This window comes from Prunus dulcis, chromosome 7, assembly GCF_902201215.1.
Source record: "Prunus dulcis chromosome 7, ALMONDv2, whole genome shotgun sequence".
In the NCBI taxonomy this organism is placed as follows: domain Eukaryota; kingdom Viridiplantae; phylum Streptophyta; class Magnoliopsida; order Rosales; family Rosaceae; genus Prunus; species Prunus dulcis.
In genome coordinates, this window is record NC_047656.1 from 398,307 (window position 1) to 426,257 (window position 27,951).

The 27,951-nt window shown below is 41.8% G+C and overlaps 2 protein-coding genes, 1 non-coding gene and 2 pseudogenes across 15 annotated transcripts; 3 read left to right on the plus strand and 2 right to left on the minus strand.

The window, feature by feature from the left end:
- Nucleotides 1-1,621: 1,621 nt before the first annotated feature.
- Nucleotides 1,622-7,274, plus strand: LOC117635589 (pentatricopeptide repeat-containing protein At5g16860). 13 transcript variants are annotated; one of them, XM_034369907.1, is made up of 6 exons: nt 1,658-4,694; nt 5,061-5,122; nt 5,280-5,337; nt 5,499-6,128; nt 6,236-6,370; nt 6,712-7,274. In XM_034369907.1, the coding sequence occupies exon 1, from the start codon at nt 2,119-2,121 to the stop codon at nt 4,672-4,674; it is 2,556 nt and encodes an 851-aa protein (XP_034225798.1). In that variant the 5' UTR covers nt 1,658-2,118; the 3' UTR covers nt 4,675-4,694; nt 5,061-5,122; nt 5,280-5,337; nt 5,499-6,128; nt 6,236-6,370; nt 6,712-7,274. The 13 variants fall into 13 exon arrangements, 12 of the variants coding, with proteins under 12 accessions (XP_034225798.1, XP_034225804.1, XP_034225805.1 ...); XM_034369913.1 differs by lacking the exon at nt 5,061-5,122 and having other exon boundaries at nt 5,210-5,337; nt 6,712-6,809; nt 6,902-7,274; XM_034369914.1 differs by lacking the exon at nt 5,061-5,122 and having other exon boundaries at nt 5,210-5,337; nt 6,712-6,809; nt 6,905-7,274.
- Nucleotides 7,275-8,687: 1,413 nt separating this feature from the next.
- Nucleotides 8,688-9,940, plus strand: LOC117635186 (annotated as a pseudogene).
- A 1,321-nt stretch (nt 9,941-11,261) lies between these two features.
- Nucleotides 11,262-17,931, minus strand: LOC117633958 (annotated as a pseudogene).
- A 210-nt stretch (nt 17,932-18,141) lies between these two features.
- LOC117636241 lies at nt 18,142-18,255 on the minus strand. The gene has a single exon (XR_004587041.1). It is a non-coding gene; the product is annotated as a U6atac minor spliceosomal RNA (small nuclear RNA).
- Nucleotides 18,256-27,059: 8,804 nt separating this feature from the next.
- On the plus strand, nt 27,060-27,772 carry LOC117635721 (PHD finger protein ING2-like). Its single transcript, XM_034370078.1, has 3 exons — nt 27,060-27,228; nt 27,340-27,411; nt 27,516-27,772. The coding sequence occupies exons 1-3, from the start codon at nt 27,183-27,185 to the stop codon at nt 27,755-27,757; spliced, it is 360 nt and encodes a 119-aa protein (XP_034225969.1). The 5' UTR covers nt 27,060-27,182; the 3' UTR covers nt 27,758-27,772.
- The last annotated feature ends 179 nt before the right edge of the window (nt 27,773-27,951 follow it).

Sequence of the window (27,951 nt, forward strand, 5' to 3'; positions counted from 1 at the left end):
AAAAATGATAAAGCTTGGGAAAACCAAGCCAGAACAATACAAATAAAGCACTCACAAATGATAAGTGCAAAACTCTTACAAAAGAGAGGTAAAACCGCCTCAACGACGCAATCCGCAACAGGCCCAAGCTATCCATCCAACGGCCCCACGGCCGACGCTGCTACTCTGCCTCCCGACACCTTGCCCGAGAGCACCGCACCAATCGCTCCACCGCCTGGCCTCGTGGCCATGAACACCATTGCAGCATGCGTTGCCGCAGTCACCATAGGCCTTACGTCGCCAAAAGGCTCCGTAGCAAAAATTGCGGCTCAAGCTCAAGGTCCCAAGGTTGTGGTAACCTCGCAGCCTCAAGGCCGACTTTGATGTCCCTCACCACAACGCCATCGCAATCCATGGTGGAACCTCCAACCATAGCTATTTTGTCGCCGCCATGAGTCACAGCCAACTTGGCACTACTGCTGACTTCGGCCCGATCTTGGAGCAAGATGGGTGTCATGTGGCATACTGCGCTAATATTTCATTCTATTACCTTAAATCATGCACTTTGAAGCTCTAGTGATTTCAACAACAAAAACCAAGCTCGTGAATCATCCTATTGTTTTCTTGTAGCACCACATGTAAGTTACATTTCAATTTTTTTGTTTTTAGTTTGAAAAAAATGAAAAACAAATGCTCGTAAATTATTACAAGCACTATACGACATTGTATTCAATTATAAATATTAAAATTTGCGGTCTAGCCTAGTAGAAAAGAACCTTGACTTACAAATACGGGTGGACCTACGAAGAGGCTTGACTGTGCTTTAGTCCAGTGCTGGTTTTGTACTTTAGTCTTGATTGAACAACAAAATCCACTACAATTAAATATTAACCCCCTTATCTTTATGAATTCAGCCCATCCTAGCTACCCACATCAGATTTCTTTTTCTTCTACCCACTGAAATCCTACCATATTTTCTATAAAATAATAATAATAATCCTACCATATAATGTTAATTAGCCCAAAAATTCCTGGTTATAAAAGACCTCCCAAAAAAAAAAAAATTTGCCCACTCCTAGAAAAATTCCTAGGTCCGCCATTACTTACAAACTAGTGGCCTAATTTTTAAACCCCCCTTGACACATTAGTAGTGTGTGTGAGAAACGCTACCTTCCTTTTAGTTTTTATTTTATTTTTCAGTACAAGTGATAGTCTAAACTACAGGGAATGTGGTTTCTCACACATACACCCTACCAAGGTGTCATGGGGGTTCAAATTGACCTATTGTTTGCAAGTCAATGTCATTTTTGACTGGGCTAGACCGTTGGCACCAAAGCTAAAGGTTTGTTATTTTTCTAATTTTTTTGGAAGGAATTTATTTTATTACTTATCTTATTCGATTTTGTTTGGTTGGTGAGAAGTTATGTTACACGGATACAGATACAAGTACACTGATATGACATTTCTTCAAAAACTAGGATACGGGTACCGTATTGATAGAACGATTAATAATATATATTTTAAAAAATAATATAAACAGGTCAATAATGGGCCCAAAGAATTATCAAAGTTTGGGCATCTGGGTTGGCACTAGCCCATTACTGTTTCTTTCACTCAAGGCATGCAAGTAAAACGATGCGTATTGTAATTGGGCACCTAACATCATCTTCTTCCCGAGTTAGCCGCCTCTTCTTCGCAGAGCAACTGCAACTGGAGATTCGCAGCAGCTGCAGCGCGCAAGTAAGTTCTTTTCTTCTCCTTTATTCCTTCTTCCTTCTTCTTCTTCTTTCTTCTCTACTGCCGAAACCAGTAAAAACTAGCCTCGGTCGAATCCAGAAGAAGAGGCTAAGTATATTGCGAAATACCCCCGCCATATCCTTGACCGTATCGCTCGTGTGTCAATGGCGTATCGAAGATGGTCAACTTAACAGAAAAAAGTCCACGATACGTCGTTTGCCGTATCTGATACGTATCGGAGGAGTATCCGATACGAGCATACCCCTCATGACCGGCGTATCGGTGCAACATAGAGAAGCCTGCGCTCTCAAGTTTCGGAATACAGCAGTCATATTGTCTTTACCCATTTTATCGGGTTCTTCATTTCATATTGTGATTCTGAGAATGCAGTAATCCCTTAGCATGCTTTGCGTCTTGCTTTGTCTGAGACCCGTAAGCAAACACTTGACCAACATAACCACCAGCGCTTTGTTCTCTACCAAACCAACGACAACATCAATACTTCTGAGACAATGCAAGTCACTTCTCCAAGCTAAGCTCAACCACCAACAGATCCTGGTCCAAGGCCTCACGCACACCGTAACCGACCTCATTGCCGCCTATGTAGCTTGCAATGCTCCTTCACAAGCCTTGGCGTTGCTCCAACGCCTTGTGCCGTGCCCATCAATTGTTTTCTGGTGGAATGTGCTTATACGGAGTGCCGTGCGCTCTGGGTTGCTTTATGACGTGCTTTGTCTCCACGGGCGAATGCAAATGCTTGGGTGGAGGCCTGACCATTATACTTACCCCTTTGTTCTCAAGGCTTGCGCCGAGCTTCACATGTTCAGTCGAGGCTCTTCGGTCCATGCTGCTTTGTATGCAAATGGTTTTGATTCAAATGTGTTTGTTTGCAATGCGGTTGTTGCTATGTATGGCCGCTGTGGCGCTTTGAATGATGCGCGTAAAATGTTCGATGAATTGCTTGAGAGAGGAATAGGGGATGTCGTGTCCTGGAATTCAATTGTGTCAGCTTATGTTCAGAGTGGAGATTCGAAGAATGCACTCTCAATGTTTGATCGGATGATGGGCGATTTTAGTGTCCGCCCAGATGCTTTTAGCTTAGTTAATGTTCTTCCTGCTTGTGCTTCGGCTGGGGCACCAATGTGGGGTAAGCAGATTCACAGTTATGCTATTAGGAGGGGATTATTTGAAGATGTGTTTGTGGGTAATGCCGTTGTTGATATGTATGCTAAGTGTGAGATGATGGATGAGGCAAACAAGGTATTTGAGAGGATGGAAGAAAAGGATGTGGTTTCTTGGAATGCCATGGTTACTGGGTATTCTCAGATTGGTAGACTTGACGATGCTATTGGTTTTTTTGAGAAGATGAGGGAGGAGAAGATTGAGTTGAATGTTGTCACTTGGAGTGCTGTGATTGCAGGATATGCTCAGAGGGGACATGGTTATGGGGCGCTGGATGTGTTTCGGCAAATGCAGGCATGTGGTTCTGAGCCAAATGCTGTTACCCTCATATCTCTTCTTTCAGGGTGTGCCTCTGCTGGAGCACTGATTCATGGAAAGGAAACTCATTGTTATGCAATAAAATGGATCCTGAACCTAGACAGAAATGACCCTGGAAATGATATAATGGTAATTAACGGCCTGATTGACATGTATACTAAATGCAAGAGTCCCAAAGTTGCACGAATGATGTTTGATTCTGTTGCACCAAAGAAAAGAAATGTGGTGACTTGGACTGTGATGATTGGTGGATATGCCCAACATGGGGAAGCTAATGAGGCACTAGAACTCTTCTACCAGATGCTCAGACAGGATTTCCCCCTAAAGCCAAACGCTTTTACTATATCTTGTGCCCTGATGGCTTGTGCTCGTCTGGGTGCCCTGAGGTTTGGTAAGCAAATTCATGCTTTTGTACTACGCAATCAGTATGATTTTGTGAAGGTGTTTGTGGCCAATTGCCTGGTTGATATGTATTCCAAATCTGGAGACATTGATGCTGCTAGAGTTGTGTTTGACTACATGCAACAAAGGAATGCTGTTTCTTGGACTTCACTAATGACAGGTTATGGAATGCATGGTCGCGGTGAAGAAGCCCTGCAAGTTTTTGATGAGATGAGGAGTGTGGGGCTGGTGCCTGATGGTGTAACCTTTGTTGTTGTTCTCTATGCTTGCAGCCATTCTGGAATGGTTGATGAAGGAATGAGGTACTTTAACAGCATGAGCACAGATTTTGGGGTTGTTCCTGGGGCAGAACACTATGCTTGCATGGTTGACATCTTGGGTCGTGCTGGTCGCTTGGATGCCGCATTGGCGCTGATCAAAGGCATGCCTATGCAACCAACACCAATTACATGGGTGGCCTTGCTCAGTGCGTGCAGGACCCATGGGAATGTTGAACTCGGTGAATATGTTGCACATCAGTTATCAGAGACGGAGAGAGAGAATGATAGTTCATATACATTGCTTTCAAACATATATGCCAATGCCAGGCGTTGGAAAGATGTGGCCAGAATCAGATTGTTAATGAAACATACGGGCATCAAGAAGAAGCCCGGTTGCAGTTGGGTGCAAGGAAAGAAAGGCAATGCAACCTTCTTTGTGGGTGATAGGACTCATCCACAGTCTCAAGAAATTTATGAGACCCTTGCTGACTTGATTAAACGGATCAAAGAGATTGGATATGTCCCTGAGACAAGCTATGCACTTCACGATGTCGATGATGAAGAGAAAGGAGACCTTCTTTTCGAGCATAGTGAGAAGTTGGCTTTGGCCTATGCTATCCTAACTACTCCACCAGGCACACCTATCCGGATCACCAAGAACTTACGTGTCTGTGGAGATTGCCATAGTGCGATTACCTACATATCCAAGATTGTTGAGCACGAAATCATATTGAGGGACTCAAGTCGCTTTCATCATTTCAAGAACGGATCCTGCTCCTGCCGAGGCTATTGGTGACAAAAGAAGTTATCCTAGTTGTGAGCTCAATTGTCCCTTCTTAGTTATTACATATGGATTGTTTTAGATATAAGGTTTATGGGGTGGTAAAGAACACAACTGTTACATTTATAAAAGCAATGAAAAAAATCAATCAAAAGATGATTGTTTCATAATTGCCAAGGTCCATTAAAGGTTATCAGAGGTTTCACAAACATCTCTGATCTTTCTTCTTCTGATGAGTCACGCATTTCAGTAAAGGCAGTAGATGGAAAAATTGAATTCTAATCTATGTTTTCTTTTTCTATACGTATGGGTTGATGTTCTTAATAATCTTACATGACATGTCAAAGCTGCTCTTTTATTATTATTATTATTATTTTTTTGCCTTTTGACTGTATGGATAGGTAGATGAAGAAACTAAATGGTAGAAATTTGAGTAGAGTCAGTAGAGGAATGCACTGAAATGGTAATACCAATTTTTTTTTTCAGCTTGCGCCATTTTTATTCTGATAAGTTTTTTGTTCCTCTTCTTTTTTGTTTTTCCTTGGGGAAGTGGATATCATAAGATTTGCAGTGGTGGGATATCATCACTCACATGGTTTTACAATGTTTGCTATGGGCAGTTACTGGAAGATTTGGGATCCTCATAGGTGTTCTGCATGCCCATAAAGTAAAGTAAAGGTTTGTGTCGTTTTTTTTTCTTTTACTTAGAAGGCATTTGAATTGGTGGTTGATTCCTTTAATTAATCTAGGTGTTTCTTGAGTAATTTGCTATTAAGTTACTTCTTTATGCATTTCTAAGAGTTTTGTTGTTCATTTACTCTGCATTAACTTCTGCATAGCCACCTTGGGGGAAAGTTGTTAATTTTTCAGAATACACTGCCATCTCTTGGTGTTGGCCGCTTGAAGTTGCGTGGAGATGATCGTTGTGTCTATGGAACTGATAAAGATCATCCATTGAGACCACCAGAGGATCCTTTCTACAAGCAGATGGCTGCAGAATTTTCCAAGTTCCAGATAAGGGTAGATGTATATGCCTTCGGTGACAAGTACACTGATATAGCCTCATTAGGTATATAGTGGTGATTTTATCTTCTGTTTCACTATCATAGAACCAAAGATCAAGATGATGTAGGAAACCGGAGGATCTTCTACTGATATTTCTCTCTGTTGATATATTCAGAACTCCTACATTATCTACCAATTTTTAGTTGTGAGGAAATTTGCTTTTACTATGGTTTTCTGATATTTGTTGCATTAACTGTTTTTTTAATTACAAATTTCTTGCATTAATGTTTGCTCTCCTCTTCTATGATCTTCATTTGCATAGTAGTTGTATACCCGGGGGCAGGTGTATTATTACCCTAATTTTCAATCAACAATTCATGGAGAGAAGTTGAGACATGAGTTAGCGAGGGACCTTACTAGGGAAACTGCCTGGGAAGCAGTCATATGCATAAGATGTGGAAAAGGTGTGCTATTGATGATTCTCCAGAACCACTTCAATTGGATTCACATACATATGTTATTTGTCTGTATTGAAATATGCTAATGTTTTGTTTCTTGTTTATACTTCTAGGACTTCGCTTTACATCTTATCATGGGAACTTTATGCTGAGGTCCACCGACTTATTAGCACTTCCAGCTGTAGATTGTGATAAAGCATTGAGTTGTTACTAACTATTCAGACAGTATATTTCCAAGTTGCTTTGATGTATCCTTCAGTTTGAATGTTTGATTTTAAGTTTTAACTACACATAGACATGCCTGTATGGTGCTTGTTTATCTTTTGATTATTCACATATCATGCTGTCAATGTCAATTGTTAACGCTACTTTTGTTATGATTGTTGGTATCTCTTTAAATTTCCATTACAAAATCATCTCCTTCTGATATTCTTCTTCCGAAGTTCTCTTTTGAGTTACATAATGAAGTTGTTTTATTCATTATACTCGATCTGCATAGTTGACGGTCTAGTTTAAGTTGCTTTGGTGGCAATTCTGCAATGGTATTGTGAAGGTTATCAACTCGTGAAGTGTCCTTAACATTTTAAAGATACACTGCATCCTGTGGAGAAAGGCGTATTAGAGTACATACGGCAGCAGCACCGGTGGTTACAGATCTGGGAGAGACGTACCCCCAGGCTGCTACAGGTGCCATTGTCACCTTGCTTTCCAGGCTATTCTAGTGGTGTTGTATATATTGTGAATCTTGATTTCATAAGTTGTTCGGAAATAATTTGCAGCAGTTGAAAAAACTGCCCCATAAGTTGGAAGATGCTCGGAACTCTTTGCAGCTAAGAATTGTCAAAGCCCTCAAAGAATATCCACAACACCACTTGGGAGGGAAGATGATATACCCAGAGTCTCTGCCGGTTAAAAACCTGTTAAAGCTCCTATATCCATGTTTGATACGGCTTGATGAGTATCTTTTGAATGTAATAAAATTCCATCAACTTGAGTGATGTCATTTGGCAATCATTAAATTTGTTTCCGCTTCTTGTATTTGTTGGCATCTTCTGAGGCTAATGACTTGAAAAGCATAGAGAATAGGTTACCACTAGTTGCTGAGAGCTTAGATTCCAGAGGCCTCTATATATTTGATGATGGGTTTCGCTATGTTGTATGGTTTGGTAGAGTTCTTCCACCTGATATATACAAAAAAATATATGAAAAAAATCAAAATCCAATCAAATATAGTTACCAATCAATTAAATATCTGCCTCTATTTCTCAAGGAGGGGTTGCTCAAAGTCTTAAATCTTGTACAAATATCTCAAATTTTAATTTTAAGATCTTTTATCCCGCACCTTTTTTTGTTGATACAATCCAATAGAAACACACTTGTCAACTCTTGTAAAATGTCACCCATGATGAACAATAAGTCTTTTTATTAATTAATTGAATGTAATCTATTTTATATATGCACCAGGACCTTGATTTGTGGCTATTATTTTATTTATTACTGATTCAATGATCATGTCCCTTACAGTTGTTAACTTGTTATATATATAAACATAAGCTATAGACTTCATAAAACCAAGTCTTTCTTTAAATAACTAATTTAATGTGAACATATTTTGCTGCTCTTTCCTTGTTTCTTCCTATAATCTCCTCTCTGACTTCATTAAATTCTTCTCTTTTCTCTCATTCCTTCCACCATTGCATCTATCTTCTTGTTCATTTTCAGATTTTCAATTCAAAAAATTAGAGTCTTAAGTTATATAAGCATGACTGGTAGTGTTGTTGTCCAGAATTTTTTAGAAGCTGGCACCAGAAAGATTGCTTCCCTCGTGCCCTTGGCTGCAGGGTTTCTTACATTTGTGGGAATTGAGTGCTTTGTGGATCAATTGGTTGCTCCAATCAAACCAATAATTGGGCAGTACTTGGCCAAGTATCTGCTAGCCTGCAGTGGTCCTGTGGTGACCAAATACCTAGACATTTATGTTGCTTACATTCTAAGCTACAAGACCAACATTGAAAACCTCTTGAAACAAGTCAAGAAGCTCAAGGCTACAAGAGACTTGGTGCTGCAAGCTGTTGAAGATGCAAAGAAGAGGGGAGAAGTGGTGGTCAGAGATGAAGTTGAGAAATGGCTGAGCAGCGTCGACCGGCTCACCAGTGAGGCTACCAAGTTTTTCGAATATAAAGGCGACGCCAACAGCGGGTGGTTTCGTTGGTTGTATGGCCTGTTGATGTCGCGGTACCAGTTGAGCAAGAAGGCAAAGAAGATGATAGAGCATCTTGTTCAGCTCCAAGCAGATGGAATATTTGCTAAGGTTTCTAATTGATTAATTTGTTAGTTAATCTTGTGTGATAATTGGTCTGAAAGTTTAAACTTATTTAAGCATATGTAATTCAATAATAATCTTCTGTCTGTTGTATTGTATTTACCTCCAAATTTATATAGTATCTAATTAAGCATGTTTGCTTGCTGGTCCTTGATTTCTCTATAAGTGGCACCATATCTTGTGTGATTGGTCTAAGCAGAAAATTGCATAGCCTCCATCTCCAGCTTCCCTCCATAGCCAGATGGGTTTTCAAAGCTGAGAAAATGAAGAGATAATCCCATACTTCTTATGCTGAACCTCGAGCTTCCATGGCTATCTCTCTCTCTCTCTTCAATGTCTCTGTTTGTTTCAGTGTGTTTGTTGTCTGAGATTTCTCTATCTGTAATTGAAACCAAAGTGTCTGCAGCAGCAAGAGAAAAAACGAAAGAAAGAAAGATTTCCTCTTTAATGCTCAAAATTGATTTCTCCATAACTAAACCAGTTCCATGCCTCCTCCTCCTCCCGGTGGCCTCATACCATTTTACGCCAATCCACTAGAAGCTTGCTCTTCGTCTAAGAACCTCCAAACCCTCAAACACCTCCACGCTAAATCTATAAGGCTCTGCATTTCCCGCCACGACTTCATACGAACCAAGCTCATTTTCTCCTATGCCTCCTGTGCCCAACTGAACCAGGCCAACCTCCTCTTCTCCTGTAATCGCCAACCCACCTTCCTCTTCAACAACCTCATTAGAGCCCATTCGTCTCAGGGCTTCTTCTCTCAATCTTTCTCAATCTTTGTCCATTTTTATCCGCATGCTTGCTGCCATTAAAGCCTTTGACCGCCATATCTTGCCTGTGGTTCCCAAATCTTGTGCTGGATTATTGGAATTGAGGCTTGGAAAGCAAGTACATAGAGCCATTTTTGTTAATGGGTTTGCCTTAGATTTGGTCAGCTTGAATGCGTTGATCAGCATGTGTGTTAAGTGTGGTGATTTGGCTGGTACGCGTAAAGTGTTTGACAGAATGCTCATAAGAAATGAGATTTCTTGGTTTGCAATTTTGGCCGGGTATGGAATGCATGGAGTGTTTGGGTGAGGTATTTGAATTGTTTGATAGGATGGAGGCAGGAGAGAGGCCAGATGTGGTGACATTCACTACGGTTTTGACAGCGTGTAGTCATGGCGGATTAACAGACAAGAGGAGGGAGTATTTTGAAATTATGGGGAGCATAGGTTCGGGGTGAAGCCGGGGTTGGAGCATTGTACCTGTATGGTGGATATGTTAGGCAGGGTGGGACAGGTGGAGGAGGCAGAGGAGTTGGTTTGGGGATGACAGTGGAACCAGATGAGGCATTATGGGGTGCGTTGTTGGGCTCTTGTAGGATTCATGGGAAGGTAGAGGTAGCTGAGAGAGTGGAACAGATGCTTTATGGAAGACGACTTGCTGTAGCATCTCTATCAGGCATTTACAGTGAAGTGCTTGCAAAAGGTCATCAGTGAGTTTGATTTCTCAAGTCTGGGGTAAACAAGCTTGCGTTGCACATAGAAAGTTGGTTTCTAGTTACTGGGAGTTCTTAGCCTAGGAATTTTTCCAGGGAACAGATGGAACAGATTATAGATGGATGTCCTGTCTCTACCATTGTTAAAGCATATTAGTTTATGCAAAAGTATAGGTTGATGGCAATGGACAAAAATGCTACAGACGGTAAACCACCCAAGGACGTAAGAATTTGTCAGTTCTGCCCTTCTCAGACTGAAAGAAAAATGCCATCAAAACGTCTGAGGTTCTCTGTGATCTGCTAACTGTTCACCAAGAAGATTTGGGGATCGCATGCTACGGTAGCTCATATCGACAAGAGTAAGAAAATTAGAGTTTACTCTTGGTATACAGATATTGAAAAGAGATTGATTTTTGAATATACAGAACCAAACTTTGGCGGATGCCATCATTTCTTATAGATCTTGACTTATGAGAAAGGTTTTTAGTCAATTAACCAATAGAATTGGCATCCTGCTAATTACAATTTTTTTATTTATCGAACAACTGCATTTGATCACAAACCTCTTTCGACTTAGTCTATTTATTAGCTAGATATAATATATATTATATGTAAGGTTATTCTACCAGGTCATCTTGCAGCTTCAGTCACTCACTCACCAACAAAAGAAAAATTTCTTAGCTAAGGGCATATACAATGGTCTCTTCCCAAACACAGGTTTTTTCAGGTATATATATCATCTCTTCCCTAGCAAGCACACACCTTCAGGTTAAAGTTCAAAGCTTGATGCCAGAGCGGGTAAAAGCTTGCAAGTTTACAAAAGCCAGGATAATTTTGTGAGCATGCTAATTTCCCAAAATTACTTAACTGACACAGTTGATGTCAAGTTCGTTTCGTTTAATAATATCAGTCTCAAAACAAAACATGCACCATTTCCAGTTAAATTGCACTGAATGAAGCGTTTCCTACTTTTAGGGGAAGGGGAAAAAGGAGCCTTTGTGATATACGGAGCATTACCATTGTCGAGCCTAGTAGTGTGGGCTTGTAACTAATCAAAGCATCAAAGTGTTTGGTGGTTTATGATGGAGGATAAGTCAAAACGGTGAGGGAGGAATTCATTATCACCTTCTTGTGCGTTATGTGGGTCTGTTTCCCTTATTTACATTATATTTTTTTAGAAAGCCAACCCAGTTAATTTCAAAAATCACGAAACTAAACTGTACTGATCCTATATTGACAGAACCAATAATGGTTTGATTTCACATCCCAAAAAAGATTTATATGGACATATATATTTTGGAGCTTACAAAAATGTATTGTATCTTCATATGATCTACAAGTATCAATCAAATTCGTATGATTCCCTCACAATGTTTTCTGGAACATACCCGCATAATTTGAGCTCAAAAGAGAGAAGCTCTAGGGTTGAATATATATGCTCAGCGTCGACATGAGATTTATTACTGGCCACAAATTCATGAATGTTACAGTCAATCTCAACTGAACTAACCCCGGCATCTTTTGTATTCTGAGGGCTTTCATGTTCTTCCTAACCTTGCTTGAACCATCCCACCTACCATCCGCTGCACATATATTGGATAAGAGTACATAGTTGGAATCAACACCAGGATCCAACTCATAGAGGTACTTCATTAATCTTTCAGCTAAACTGATATTCCCATTGGTTCTACATGCAGCTAGCAAAGAACCCACCACAACTTCATTTGGCTTCATTGGCATGTTTTTTATTACATTTAAGGCATCTTCCAACATCCCTGCACGGCTATACAGATCAACTATGCACCCATAATGCTCAATTCTCGGGGTTATTTTGTGAATTCTCTTCGTGTTATCAAAGTCATGGAGCCCCTCGTTGACTAAACCGGCATGGCTGCAGGCGGTAAAAGCTCCAGTGAAGCTGACCCCGTCTGCCTTGAACCCTTCCTTCTGCATGAGGTCCTCTGCGTGCCCATTAACAGCAAAGCCCACAATTATCTAGTTCCATGATACCAGTGTCCTTTTAGGCATGCTCTCGAAGACTTGACAAGCAAAACCACTACAGCCACATCAAGAATACATATCGATCGGCGAGTTACTTATCCTAATGTTGTCTCTAAAATCTTGCTTCACAAGAAACCGGTTTATCCACAAGCCTAATCCAAGCGTTCCCAAATCAGCACAGGCAGCAATTCTGCATCTCACGAAACCACTCCAATGCTTGCTCGAACTGGCCTTTCTTGACTGATGTAGAACAGCTGGCAGATTTTATCGCGGTTGAGTTAGAAAAAGGGCGTAGTGGGAATTTGCAGTTTTGTCGTCCAAGCTCCGATTAGGGCGCAAAATACCATTTCGGAAATGGAACGACGCCACGAGTGCAACCCACAGCTTTGCTGTGACATATGCTGGATTTTGGCATTCTGAGGTCATTTGGACTTCCAAAATTGCAGTTAAAGTTTGGTAGTTAATTTTCCAATAAATTCTGTTTTGACAGTTTAGGAGTTATGTTATCAAGACTCCAAATTAATTCTGTTTTTTTCAGTTTTATGTCCGTTTAGGAGTTACGTTATTAAGACTCCAGGTTAATTTTGTTGTTTCAGTTTTATGTAATAATTCCCTTGGTAGTTGAAAGGTTGAGGGTTGTTGAGAATTGTGTATTTATACAGGTTTGTCTAAACATTTCTGGTAACTCAGTTTTTAACAATATTAATCTAAGAGAGCTTCTCTTAATTTTCTGGTGGAATCCAGTTTTCCTTGTTACTCAAGGTTTCGCTTGAAACCTTATTGCTTGTGCTGCGTCAAGTGGTATCAGAGCGGGTCTCTCCCGTCTCGGTAATCTTGCTTGTCTTATCATGGGCGACCGAGAAACTGATGTTCCAGCCCCAATTACTCGAGCGGATTTGGACGCTCAAAACCAACGGATCGACAACCTAACCAACCAATTTGGGGAGATGCGAGAACTGTTGTTGCAAGCTCTTGGTGGCAACAATAGAAGAGGTGGCAGAGACGACGAAAGACGTGAAGGCAGGGAAGATAATCGAAGAGAAGGTAGAGATGGCGAGAGAAGAGATAATAGGAGGCAACATATTCCGGATAGCGAGTCAGAGTCAGAAGAAGAACTTGAGGAACTACCACCACCGGCTAATAATCGTCGTAATCGTAATTACGAAAATTTTGGCGATTATCGGATTAAAGCCGAAATCCCTAACTTTTGGGGAAATCTGAAGATTGAAGACTTCTTGGATTGGCTTGTAGAAGTGGAGAGGTTTTTCGATATTATGGAGGTTCCCGAGCATAAAATGGTGAAGATGGTAGCTTTCCGTCTAAAAGCTACAGCGGCTGTATGGTGGGATCAATTGCAAAATTCAAGGCAGAGGCAAGGAAAGCAGCGGGTTCGTACATGGCGGAAGATGAAATCGCTTATGATGGAATGATTCTTGCCCACAGATTATGAGCAGATTCTATACAGTATGTATCTAGGTTGTGCGCAAGGCAACCGTTCGGTTTCTGAATATACCCAAGAATTCATGCGCTTGGCAGAGCGAAATCATTTGACCGAGACTGACAATCAAAAGGGCGCGAGGTATAACAATGGGCTGAAGATTTCCATCCAAGAAAAAATTGGTATGCAGAATATATGGACTTTGCAAGAGGCGGTTAACATGGCGATGAAAGCTGAACTGTTGGAGAAGGAGAAGCGCCAACCTAACTTCCGCAGGAACACAACGGAAGCCTCTGAATATGCTACTGGTGCTTCTAGTGGCTCCGGAGATAAGGGAAAACTGCAGCAGCAACCAAGAGGAACGACGAAACCAGCGTCAACTGTCCAAAACAAAAACTTTAACGAAAGCAGTAACCGGACTTTCAACAGAGGGCAGTTCCGAAACCAATCCCAGAATCCGTATGCTAAGCCCATGACGGATATATGTTACCGCTGCCAAAAACCAGGGCATCGTTCTAATGTTTGTCCAGAGCGGAAGCAGGCTAACTTTATCGAGGATGTCGATGACGATGAGGGAAAAGTTGAAGTCGGGGAAGATGATTATGCAGGGGCTGAATTTGCAATTGAGGAAGGAATGGAGAAGATTACCTTGGTTTTGCAGAGAGTTCTTTTGGCACCAAAGGAGGAAGGGCAGCGTCATAATATTTTTCGTTCCCTCTGCTCAGTCAAAAACAAGGTGTGTGATGTGATCGTCGACAATGGAAGTTGCGAGAATTTCGTGTCAAAGAAATTGGTGGAGCATTTGCAGCTATCAACGGAGCCACATGTCAGCCCTTACTCATTAGGTTGGGTTAAAAAAGGTCATTCGGTTCGTGTTGCTGAGACTTGTCGTGTGCCACTGTCCATTGGTAAGCGTTACAGCGATGATGTATTATGTGATGTTATTGACATGGATGCATGCCATATTTTATTAGGGCGACCTTGGCAATTTGATGTGGATGCGACTTACAAGGGATGAGATAATGTAATTCTGTTTTCTTAGAACAACCGAAAAATTGCAATGGCAACTACAAAGCCCTCAAAACAATCTGTTGAGCCCAAGACGAGGAGTTCTAGTTTCCTAACCCTAATTAGCAGCGAGCAAAAGTTGAATGAGGCTGTCAAAGAGGCGGAGTATTTTTGTCCCTTGGTGTTGAAGGGGTTGTTGAAGCTTGGCAAAGGAGAAAGTGACATTCCACAAGACGTGCAGCAGATTTTGTCACAGTTTCAGGAACTACTTTCTGAAAAATTGCCAAACGAGCTGCCACCTATGCGGGACATACAACACCGAATTGACTTGGTGCCTGGAGCTAGCCTTCCGAATCTGCCTCATTATCGGAAGAGCCCCAAGGAGAATGACATCCTAAGAGAGCAGATTGAAGAATTACTGCAGAAGGGATTTATCAGGGAGAGTTTGAGTCCCTGCGCAGTTCCCGTTTTGCTGGTTTCGAATAAAGACAAGACTTGGCGAATGTGTGTTGATAGCCGAGCAATCAACAAGATAACAGTCAAGTACAGGTTTCCCATTCCACGGTTGGAGGATATGCTGGATGTTCTTAGCGGCTCAAGGGTGTTTTCCAAGATAGATTTGCGAAGCGGATACCATCAGATTCGCATCAGGCCTGGCAACGAATGGAAAACAGCATTCAAGAGCAAGGACGGATTATTTGAATGGTTGGTGATGCCATTCGGATTGTCAAATGCGCCTAGCACTTTCATGAGACTCATGAATCAGGTTCTTCGACCATTTATTGGCTCTTTTGTCGTGGTTTATTTCGATGACATTTTAATTTACAGCACCACAAAAGAAGAACATCTTGTGCATTTGAGACAAGTTTTAGATGTTTTGAGAGAAAATAAACTGTACGTGAACCTAAAAAAATGTACTTTCTGCACAAATAAGCTACTGTTCTTGGGTTTTGTTGTTGGTGAGAATGGTATCCAGGTAGATGACAAGAAGATCAAGGCAATCCTTGACTGGCCAGCTCCAAAAACAGTTTCTGAAGTTCGAAGTTTCCATGGTTTGGCCACCTTTTACAGAAGATTTGTGAGACATTTCAGCTCCATCGCTGCACCTATCACAGAGTGTTTGAAGAAGGGCCGGTTCAGCTGGGGAGAGGAGCAAGAGAGAAGCTTTGCAGATATAAAAGAAAAGCTTTGGACCGCGCTGGTTCTAGCCCTTCCAAACTTTGAGAAAGTTTTCGAAGTTGAATGTGATGCTAGCGGTGTGGGAGTCGGAGCTGTGCTTTCACAAGACAAGCGGCCAGTTGCATTCTTCTCTGAAAAGTTGAGCGATGCACGTCAAAAGTGGAGTACTTATGACCAAGAGTTCTATGCGGTTGTTCGAGCTTTGAAGCAATGGGAGCACTATCTTATCCAGAAGGAATTTGTTTTATTTACAGATCATCAAGCGTTGAAGTATATTAACAGCCAGAAAAATATTGATAAAATGCATGCTAGATGGGTGTCTTTTTTGCAGAAATTTTCGTTCGTTATCAAGCATACTTCCGGCAAGACAAATCGTGTGGCGGATGCGCTGAGTAGAAGAGCTTCATTGTTAATCACACTAACTCAAGAAGTTGTGGGGTTTGAATGTCTGAAGGAATTATATGAAGGTGATGATGATTTCCGGGAAATTTGGACTAAGTGCACCAATCAAGAGCCAATGGCAGATTACTTTCTTAATGAAGGTTATTTGTTCAAAGGCAACCAGTTGTGTATTCCAGTTTCCTCTTTGAGGGAGAAGCTCATTCGGGACTTGCATGGTGGAGGATTGAGTGGTCACCTTGGCCGTGATAAAACAATTGCAGGGATGGAGGAGAGATTTTATTGGCCACAACTCAAACGAGATGTTGGAACTATTGTGCGCAAGTGCTACACTTGTCAAACTTCGAAGGGGCAGGTACAAAACACCGGATTATATATGCCATTACCAGTTCCTAACGATATTTGGCAGGATCTTGCTATGGATTTTGTCCTCGGTTTGCCCCGAACACAAAGGGGAGTGGATTCTGTATTTGTGGTGGTTGATCGGTTTTCAAAAATGGCGCATTTCATAGCTTGCAAAAAGACTGCTGATGCATCAAATATAGCCAAACTGTTTTTCAGGGAGGTTGTTCGCTTGCATGGGGTTCCTACATCCATTACATCAGATCGTGACACCAAGTTCTTGAGCCATTTTTGGATCACTTTGTGGAGGCTGTTTGGGACTACTTTGAATCGCAGCAGCACTGCCTATCCCCAGACTGATGGCCAGACTGAGGTTACAAACCGGACATTGGGCAATATGGTACGAAGCGTCTGTGGAGAGAAGCCAAAACAATGGGATTATGCACTACCGCAGGTGGAGGTTGCATATAACAGTGCAGTCCATAGTGCAACTGGGAAGTCTCCATTTTCCATTGTTTATACCGCTATACCTAACCATGTTGTTGATTTGGTGAAACTGCCTAGAGGCCAGCAAACCAATGTGGCAGCGAAAAATTTGGCTGAGGAAGTAGTAGCCGTTCGAGATGAAGTCAAGCAGAAACTCGAGCAAACTAATGCTAAGTACAAAGCTGCTGCAGATAGGCATAGACGAGTTAAAGTGTTTCAAGAAGGCGATTCTGTGATGATATTTCTGAGGAAGGAGAGGTTTCTAGTTGGCACATATAGCAAGCTTAAACCAAAAAAATATGGTCCTTACAAAGTGCTCAAACGGATCAATGATAATGCCTATGTTATTGAGTTACCGGATTCCATGGGAATTTCCAATATTTTTAATGTTGCAGATTTATATGAGTTCCTGTTTCAGTTTTATGTAATAATTCCCTTGGTAGTTGAAGGGTTGAGGGTTGTTGAGAATTGTGTATTTAGACAGGTTTGTCTAAACATTTATAGTAACTCAGTTTTTAATAATATTAATCTAAGAGAGCTTCTTTTAATTTTCTGGTGGAATCCAGTTTTCCTTGTTACTCAAGGTTTCACTTGAAACCTTATTGCTTGTGCTGCGTCATTGACAAACCCACCAATCAACACCATCCAAGACTCTGTGTGGCATTTGTTCAAACAGCTCGACCGCATTCTCAACCTTGCCATTTTTCATATACCCATCCGTCATCGTATTCCAAGACATTGAATTCTTCACATCCAGCCCATCAAAGACCAATCTAGAAAAATCCATCCCACCACACTTTGCATACATATCAATCACCGCCGGGCCCACCATCATATTATTTGTATCCAAGCCGGGTTTCCAGGCGTAAGCGTGAAGCGAAGGCCCAAACAACACACCCTTGGCCGGAAAATGAGCACAGCCGGAGAAAAGCGTAACGATGTGATGTGGTTTGGCTCGACGTCGGCTCGTCTCATTTGGATGAAATGCGCAACAGCTTCAGCCAATTGACCATTTCGGCAGAGGTGGGAGGGATATGGAGGAGGTCCATGAAACAGTGAGGTCTATGGGCTTTTGGGTCTTTTCCAGATAGACAGTGTTTGTTGTGATGGTTTGGAAGTGGGTGAGGAAGTGGTGGTTGTTTGGGTGTGACATTAGTATATCGCGCGGCTATACTATTTTAACAAAATATTTTTTAAAAAAAATATCAGTATTTATTTTTTTTATATAAAAAGATCATATTCCCTTATTATCTTTTCGTTTATTTATTTACCAAAAAAAAACAATTAACTTGGGTTAAGGTTGAATTATTTGGATTTGACCTCAAAAAAAAATTTGGAAAGTTAAAAGGCAAAAACAGCAGGAAAAAAAAAATGGTAATCAGATACACCGGATGTGTGATAACGTTAACAGGCAAGTCCGGGATGCTGTTCCCGCCCTGTCAGGGAGATGCCAACCATGTCTTCTTTCTACAAACACATTGCCCTCCAGGAAATCATTATATATAAAGCAGCATAGACTAAATGACTTTGTCGATGTGGGATTTGGTTTTGTGTGTACCTATTTCGATTGGGTATGGGTGATGCTGGTGTGACTGGTGTCAATTGGGTTTGGCGGTTGGAGTGGTTTGATGGCTGTGGTGATGCAGGCAGTGGCGGTGGGGGGTTTGATTAAACATTTCATTGTTTTGCAAGATTGAATCCGTTTCTTGAAAACATAGAAAACTTGTCCATAGCAACAGCCTAGGCGGAACGCAGCTTCTTTGGAGTTTTTCATCCAATACTTGGTGGGCATATTGGAGTTGCCCGCCAAGCTTCCAGGGTCGTCGGTTTTGTTTTCTTTATAACTGTAGGTGTGGGTGGTGTGCTTCCTCTGTAGAGTAACTGCATTTTAAAACGATGAGTCTTCCCGCGTCTACAGCAACTACAATCCAACTCCTTCAACTGCCCAAACAACCACCACTTCACCCACTTCCAAATCATCACAACAAACACTGTGTCTATCTGGAAAAGACCCAAAAGCCGATAGATCCCAGTATTTAATGGGTATAGCCGGGCGGCTACACTTTAAAAAAAATCTATTTATAGAGTATGGCCGGGCGGCCATACTGTTGGAATATTCTATTTATAGCCACGTGGCTATACCCATTGAATATATATTTTTTAATTACTTTAATTAGTTGTTATATTTTAATTATAATTTACTTAGTGAATAATTAGTATTTAAAATTTTTAGTATATTTTATTTTTATTGAATAATATGTGAGTATTTTGTGTATAATACGTAAATTTTTTGTGTATTATTGAAAATTTTGTAAAAGAACATGTGTATTGAACATGAAAAATAAGTGCGTCTGTGTACAATATGTGTATTATATATTTACTTTTCATAAATACTCATTTACCTAGTTTTTAAGATGTATACGGAAAATGAAAGTATTATTTAAAAATACTTATGTACGTGCATAATACGAGTATTAAACAGAAAAATGCTAAATTATTTATACATGTAATAACTTTGGAAAAGCAAGAAATCAAAATTGGATAATAGAGACTTGGGCAATGGCCTGACAATAATGGATAATGCTCTAAATTACTCTTATTGATAAACGAAAATTATGGGAAAATCATTATATATAAAAAAAAGGACTAGAGTAGATAGTTAAAGAGTATAGCCGCGGCTATACTATTTCTTTGAAAAAAATTGGCTTTTTATCACAAATGGTCCTTGATGTTTACGAAATTGTCACAAATGCTTTTTTTTTTGTGACATTAATCTATATATATAAAGCAAAAGGTAGAGAATGGTGAAACATTCGAAATACCAGAAAATGCCCTTGGTTAATGCAAACATTAAGAATTGAAATTATTAATTAAATGATGATAATATGGTAAATTTACACTTTTTCATATTTAAAAAATTAAAATTAAAAGAAAAATTAGATAATGGATTCTATTTTTATGAAACACGACTACCCATTATCTTTTTTAATTCTAAAATAAATTTTAAAAAAAAGCCTCTCACAAGTGAGGAAGCGCATGTGAAGAGGCTAGTAGTCCTTAACATTATAACTTTTCATCACAAATGGTCATTGTTATTAAAAATTATGTTAAATGGCTAATGTGAAAGATAAGTGGAGTCCACATGTCTAATCATGACATGTGGATTAAATAAATAAATATTTTTTAATGAAAATCCATATAATAAAAAAAATTAAAAATCCATTTAGCCTCTCTCTCTCTCCCCCCTCTAGCCCCTTTCTCCTCCCTGTCACGGGATGACTTTTTCGGAGTCTTCCTTCCGTGCGGCCTTAGACTTGATCGCCTCTCGAACAAGCTAAGTCAGCCTCCTTCCTACAATATAAGATCGAAACAAGCAAAGAACACTTGCAAGAGCAAGAACACAATAAGAACACTCAAGAACACAATAAGAACACTCAAGAATGTTTGGGAGAATATATGCTTGTATTGCTACTCAATGCTTTACAAGTTGTGAGGTGTGGATTCACAATGTGACATCCTCCTTATATACACTTTCTATCCCACCTACCACCATAATGGGTGGCTAGGATTCAATCTCACCTAACATATTGGGTGGCTAAGATTCAATCTCACCTAACATGTTGGGTGGCTAAGATTCAATCTCACCTAACATGTTGGGTGGCTAAGATTCAATCTCACCTAACATGTTGGTGGCTAAGATTCAATCTCACCTAACACCATCCACCAACTATGTCACCTACCAACATCCACCAACTACTTCCACCAACTACGGTACAACGAATCTGGACATATGGGCTAAGAGGTCCAGCATGATCAATCCAACGGGTTGGGCCTTGAATTGGGCCTTGAACATGCGGGCCGTGACATTCTCCCCCACCTAATGCGGTGACGTCCTCGTTGCCGCGGTAGTTCCGTCTCTTTCGAATGCTTCAATGACGTCCTTGTACTTCCACAAGGACTCTTCTTTCTCCCAATTGCCTTCGGACTCTGGCAGGCCCTTCCATTTGACAAAGTATTCAAAGTACCTCGGTACACCCTTGCGTCGTACCTCTCGCTTGGCCATGACGCACTCAACCTCCTTGTCAAATGAAGTCACCATCAAAGGTGGAGCTCGTTGAGACTCTCCACGACTTGGCTCCTCGGGGTCGGCATGGTAGGGCTTGAGATTGCTCACGTGGAACACCGGATGAATCTTCAATCGAGGTGGTAGTTCCACACGGTAAGCAGCTCTTCCCACGGATCGGATGATAGGAAATGGACCCTCATATCTTCTCAACAATGCGTTGTGCAATTTTCTAGTTGATTTGTGTTGAGAAGGGTTGAGCTTCACAAAGACCAGATCACCTGGTTGGAACACAACGTCCCGCCGATGCTTGTCTGCCCATTTCTTCATCTTCCGAGTTGCCTTCTCCAATTGAGCCCGAGCCAGCTCATTAGTCACCTGCCACTCCTTGGCCGTTTTGTATGCAGCAGGACTACTCCCCGTGTAGCCTGACACCACTGTGTTAGGTGTTATAGGTTGTTGTCCTGTTGCCAACTCAAAAGGACTTGACCCTGTCGACTCCGACTGCTGCAAGTTGTCCGAGAACTGAGCAACATCCAACAACTTTGCCCAATCTCGCTGGTTGGCACTCACATAGTGCCTCAAGTATAGCTCCAATAGCGCATTCACCCTCTCCGTCTGATAGTCTGTTTGTGGGTGAAAGCTGGTAGAGAAGTTCAACTGTGAGCCAAGTAGCCTGAAGAGCTCCGTCCAAAGTTTACCAGTGAAGCGAGTGTCACGATCACTGATAATACTCTTGGGGATCCCCCAATACTTCACCACATGCTTCAGAAACAAGCGTGCAGCTTCCTCCGCATTGCAATCTGCCGGTGCGGGGATGAAGGTAGCATACTTGGTGAATCTGTCGACTACCACCAAAATTGAGCCACACCCTTCCGACTTGGGTAGACTCACAATGAAGTCCATGGACAAACTCTCCCATGGTCTGGTTGGAACAAGAAGTGGCTCTAGCAACCCACCCGGTTGCTTCTGCAATGTCTTGTCTTGTTGGCATACAAGGCAAGTCCGCACGAACGAGTCTACATCTTCCCGCATCTGTGGCCAATAGTAAGCTTCACTCATCAAGGCTAATGTCCGATGAGTGCCCGGATGTCCCGCCCATTTTGAGTCATGACACTCCTTCAGTAGCTCCCGTCTCAGATTGTCCCACCTTGGAACATAGATCCTCTTCCCTGTTGCATAGAGAATCCCATCATCGAGCCAAAATCTTCTTGTCTTCCCATCTTTGACAAGCTCCAACAGACTTTTGGCTTGGGGATCATGCAACAAGCCCTCTCGTATCCTCTGCATGAGAGAACTCTGGGGTTGTGTGACAGCTGCTAGTACGGCCTTCCGGCTTAAGGCATCGGCAACGACATTTGTCTTCCCTTGCTTGTACTCTAGTTTGTAGTCGAACTCTGCCAAGAAGTCTTGCCACCTAGCCTGCTTGGGTGACAACTTCTGTTGGGACTGAAAGTAGCTTGTGGCAACATTGTCGGTCTTGACCACGAACTGAGAACCAAGTAAGTAGTGCCTCCAAGTCCGCAAGCAGTGCACTACGGCTGTCATCTCCTTCTCTTGAACGGTATACCTCCGCTCCGTGTCATTGAGCTTCCGACTCTCGAAAGCCAATGGGTGTCCATCCTGCATGAGTACACCACCAATAGCAAAATCTGATGCATCAGTGTGTACCTCAAAAGGTTTGCTAAGATCTGGAAGTCTCAGCACTGGTTCCTCCATAAGAGCCCTCTTCAACTCATTGAAGGCATGTTGGCATCGGGGTGTCCACTCCCACGCCTTGTTCTTCTTCAGCAAATCCGTCAAGGGGGCGGCTATGGCTGAATATCCCTTGATGAACCTGCGATAGTAGTTCACCAATCCAAGGAAAGACCGCAACTCAGGTACCTTGATTGGTGGTTCCCACTCTTGAATGGCTCGCACCTTGCTCTCCTCCATGAGCAATTGTCCTCCCCGTATCTTGTGACCAAGGAACTCGACCTCTTCTTGGACAAATGAGCACTTCTCCCTCTTCACATAGAGCTGGTTCTCCCTTAGAACTTGGAAGACCTTCTGCAAATGCTCAAGGTGTTCCTCTAGAGAATTGCTGTACACCACAATATCATCGATGTAAACTACAACAAACTTGTCCAAGAAAGGATGGAATACCTTGTTCATAAGAGTGCAAAATGTTGCGGGGGCATTAGTCAAGCCGAACGGCATGACAAGGAACTCGTAAGACCCATATCTTGTCACACATGCGGTCTTTGATTCATCTCCCTGTGCGATCCTCACTTGATAGTATCCTGAGCGCAAGTCCAACTTGGTGAAGTACTTCGCTCCTCCCACCTGATCAAACAAATCTGCAATCAAAGGGATTGGATACTTGTTTTTGATGGTCACCTTGTTTAGCGCCCTGTAGTCGATGCACAACCTTAGTGTTCCCTCCCTCTTCTTCTGGAAAAGAACTGGGGCACCATAAGGGGCCTTGGACGGTTGGATGTCCCCAGCGTCCAACAACTGCTTCAACTGCTTCCTCAATTCCTCCAACTCAGGAGGTGCCATTCGGTACGGCGCTTTGGCAGGGGGGTTGGCACCCGGTTCCAACTCAATGGCATGATCCACCTCTCTCCTAGGTGGTAAGGTTTTGGGCAACTCCTTGGGCATGACATCTGCAAACTCCTTAAGGATTGCCTCCACCGCTTTCGGAACTGGTTGGACTTCCTTCTCAACTACATTCATCTTCATAGTTGCAAGGAACGTCGGTTCGCCTTTCTTCCAAGATTTGGAAAATTGCATGGCTGACAAAAGCTTCGTCCCGCTTTGTTGTCTCACTACTGGCACCATGCATGGCATTGTTCCACCCTGTGTAATGCACATAGTATTGTGAAAGGGAATGGGAAATGCTTTTACCTTGTCCATGAACTCCATTCCTAGCACGACATCGTAGTCATCCATTGAGATCACGGAGAAGTCAGCTACTCCTTTCCAAGTGGCGATGTGTAGCTCCACACCACGAGCTACTCCATCAATGGGCTTGGCAGTTGAATTCACCGTCTTCATACTGCCTGCTTCCTTTGAGACTCGACACCCAAGTCTCTTTGCTTCCTGTACGGACATAAAGTTGTGCGAAGCACCTGTATCCACCAGGCAACGGGTTGTCTTGCCATTCACCATGGCATCGACGAACATTACTCCTTTAGCTTGAACCTGTGGTTGAGCACCTTTGGCCTGCAAGGCATTGAAGCGGTGAATGGCCCCCATTCCTGCTCCCCTCTCGGTCTCCTGGTTCATAGCATTCAGAGCTTTCTTTTTCGGACAATCCCGCATCATGTGCGGTCCATCGCAAAAGTAGCAAGCTAGCTTTGACTTGTCTTTCCCCTTGTCACCTTTGTCATTCTTCTTCCAGGATGACTTGTGACCGTCAGACTTGTCTCCTGACTTGCTACCCTCTTTTGGCTTGTTGTCTCCCCCCCCGGATCCATTGCCACCTTTCTTTCCGTTGAACTTGGAGTCGCCTTGATCACTCCTCTTGAACTCTACAAGAGACTCAGCTGCAGCAATTGCCTCTGACAAAGTTTGGACGTGTCTCCTTTGTAACTCCAGCTTGGCCCAATTCTGTAGGCCACTCATGAAGTACATGAGCTTGTCTTCATCTATCATGCTAGGCACCTCGAACAACAGGTTGGTGAACGTGGCGACGTAGTCCTTCACGCTCCCGGTTTGCTTCAGCCATCTTAGCTTCTCCTTTGCCTCATACTTGGCATTCTCTGGATAGAAATGCAACATAATATCCTTCTTAAAATCTTCCCAAGTCTCAAGTGTAAACGTACCTTGTTCGATCTCCATAGATCGACGACGCCACCACATGAGAGCATTGTCGGTGAGAAACAACGTTGCCGCATTGATCTTGGGCTCATCATCCTCGAGCTTTAGATACTTGAAATACCTTTCGATATTCCACAAGAAAGTGTCTAGCTCCTTCGCCTCCCTCTTCCCATTATAGGATTTGGGCTTGAAAGAATCTAGCAACTTGGGTTCCTTCGGAGTCCGGGTCTTGTTCAAGACAACTTCCTTGCACAAAGCCCAATCTCCCTTCACATCCTTCATCTCATCACGAAGCGAAGTAAGCTCCGCTAAGAAATGATCTAACTTGGCTTGAACATCTAGCTTGATGTCGTCTAGCGCGGAGTTGAGTATTCCCTGGAATTGGCCTTGAAGCTCATCCGCTACAGTTTCGAAGCCCCCCTTTGTAAGGACGTCCTCTTCGAGTCGCTGATCGAGCTCGACCACGGCATTCTCCATCTTAGAAAGCCGCTTCTCCATCACGGCCACCGCATCTCTAGATCGTTCCCTCTTTGATTTGCCCCCACGATCCATGTTGACCTTTGACAGGTCTGTCTCCACATCTGATGATCCGCTCTTCGACATGCTTCTTTGAATGATTCGAGCTTTTGCTCTGATACCAACTGTCACGGGATGACTTTTTCGGAGTCTTCCTTCCGTGAGGCCTTAGACTTGATCGCCTCTCGAACAAGCTAAGTCAGCCTCCTTCCTACAATATAAGATCGAAACAAGCAAAGAACACTTGCAAGAGCAAGAACACAATAAGAACACTCAAGAACACAAGAAGAACACTCAAGAATGTTTGGGAGAATATATGCTTGTATTGCTACTCAATGCTTTACAAGTTGTGAGGTGAGGATTCACAATGTGACATCCTCCTTATATACATTCCTTATCCTACCTACCACCATAATGGGTGGCTAAGATTTAATCTCACCTAACATGTTGGGTGGCTAGGATTCAATCTCACCTAACATGTTGGGTGGCTAAGATTCAATCTCACCTAACATGTTGATGGCTAAGATTCAATCTCACCTAACATGTTGGGTGGCTAAGATTCAATCTCACCTAACATATTGGTGGCTAAGATTCAATCTCACCTAACACCATCCACCAACTATGTCACCTACCAACTACGGTACAACGAATCTGGACATATGGGCTAAGAGGTCCAGCATGATCAATCCAACGGGTTGGGCCTTGAATTGGGCCTTGAACATGCGGGCCGTGACACTGTGCTCTCCCTTTCCCTCTGTTTTTTATTCTTGCCTCTACAAGCTATCCCTAACCGCAACCCACGTCCGACCCCACCTTCTCCCTCTGTATATTTTGAAAAATAATCACTTGCATAAGGCAGTTCCACATATCCTTTCACACAAACATTTATTCAAACAAAACATAGGGGTAGAGTAGAGGAGAGAGAAAATACAGACGGGAGAGGGTGGGGGAGTAGGGCGTGGGTTGAGGGTGGCAGTGTTTTAAAAAAATTGAGACCATTTTTTCTTGCGGGTGGCAGTGGATGAGAAAAAAACATAGGGAGATTCCCAGGTTGTGGGTTATGATATACAACTATACAAATATGTACAAAATATGGGTTATATTATTTTGTAGGATATACAACTAAACACTCCTTTCTCTACCACAAAGATATAGTTTCATAACTATACATTTTCTCTGCCACTGTATATCTTATATTTTTTTCTTGCAGGTGGCAGTAGGCAAGAAAAAAATAGACGGAGTGGGAGAGCACATGGAGGAGAGAGACAGAGTAGAGGGAGGGGAAAGGAAAGTTGCAAAAAAAAAAAAATTAGGGAATTTTCATTAAAAAAATTATTTATTTATTTATTTAATCCATATGTCATGATGTGATTGGATATGTAGGCTCTAATTATCTTCCACGTCATACTTAACAAAATTTCTAATGGCAGTGATCATTTATGATAAAAAGACCTAACGTTAAGGACTATTAATGTCATAAAAAAACCTAAGAGGTGGTGCATTTTTGAGTCACTAAGGAACCAAGTCTATCCCCTAGTTACCAACCCTATTGTTTACTTACTTCTATTCTAAATGAATAAGTTCTAAATGAATAAGTATAAGTAAAGGATCCATGGATAAAGATAGAGGGCGTATTCCTAATCGTAACTAGACCTTAAGGGGGCAACACCAATACCCACTCAATTGGACAAAACAAGACCTGGGTTGACATCCACGAGGCAATTCCTCTAGGACCATTCATGATAATTTCGTAAATCTCAAGGACTATTTGTGATAAAAAGCCAAAAAATTTAACAAACCGAATATAGCCGCCAGGCTATACTATTTCTTTAAAAAAAATTAGAAAGACCGAGTTTTAAATAAATTAGAAAAACCGAGTATCGCTGCGGCTATACTATTTCTTTTCTTTTTTCTTTTCATGTTGAGGTTTTAAGCTAAACGACGCCGCTTGTCTGCTTTGTCCGGTTGAACAAGAGTTCGCAGAGAAACCCTAGATAGCAAAAATCCCCAAACTTCCTGCGATGGCAATTGCACGGACTGGAGTGTACGTCGACGACTATCTTGAATGTAAGATGTATTCGATAATTCAATTGGACTTGTAATTATTTATATTTTTCCACTAAAATTAGTTTGAACTGAATTTCGTATGAATTTGAATTTGCATTTGGGTTTTCAAAGACGCAAGCACATTGCCTGCTGAGCTCCAGAGGCTCCTCAACACCATCCGAGAACTCGACGAACGCTCCCAATGTAACTCCACGCTTCTTCAATTCTGTACCTTTCTTTTTTGAATTTTTAGAGCTGTACGATTGAAAATTCTGATAAGTTGATAAACTATTGTGTTTGCAAATAAGCCATGATACACCAGACGAGGCAGCAGACTAAGTACTGTTTGGGATTGTCTTCACAGAGCTCAAAGAAATGGAACAATAACCATAGCTATAATAACAATGAAGAAGATGAAGCGGCAATTGAGAAAATCCGAAAAGAAATCGAAGCAAATCAAGATAATGCATTGAGTCTGTGTACTGAGAAGGTTTTGTTGGCGCAACAAGCTTATGACCTGGTAAGCTTCTCTTTTAACCATATTGTCTGATGGGTTTCCTTGAATTCTATCAAGTTATTCAATGGGGTGCTCAAATATTATACTTCATCTGTTACTTTTTTATTTTTTGCTATAATTGGTGGAATTCTATTATGGGTTTTTAATTGCATTTTTTATGAAATGCCAGTTCATGGTAGTCAGTTTCTGTTCTCGGACACATAATTTAACTGCCAAAAGAGTTGTTA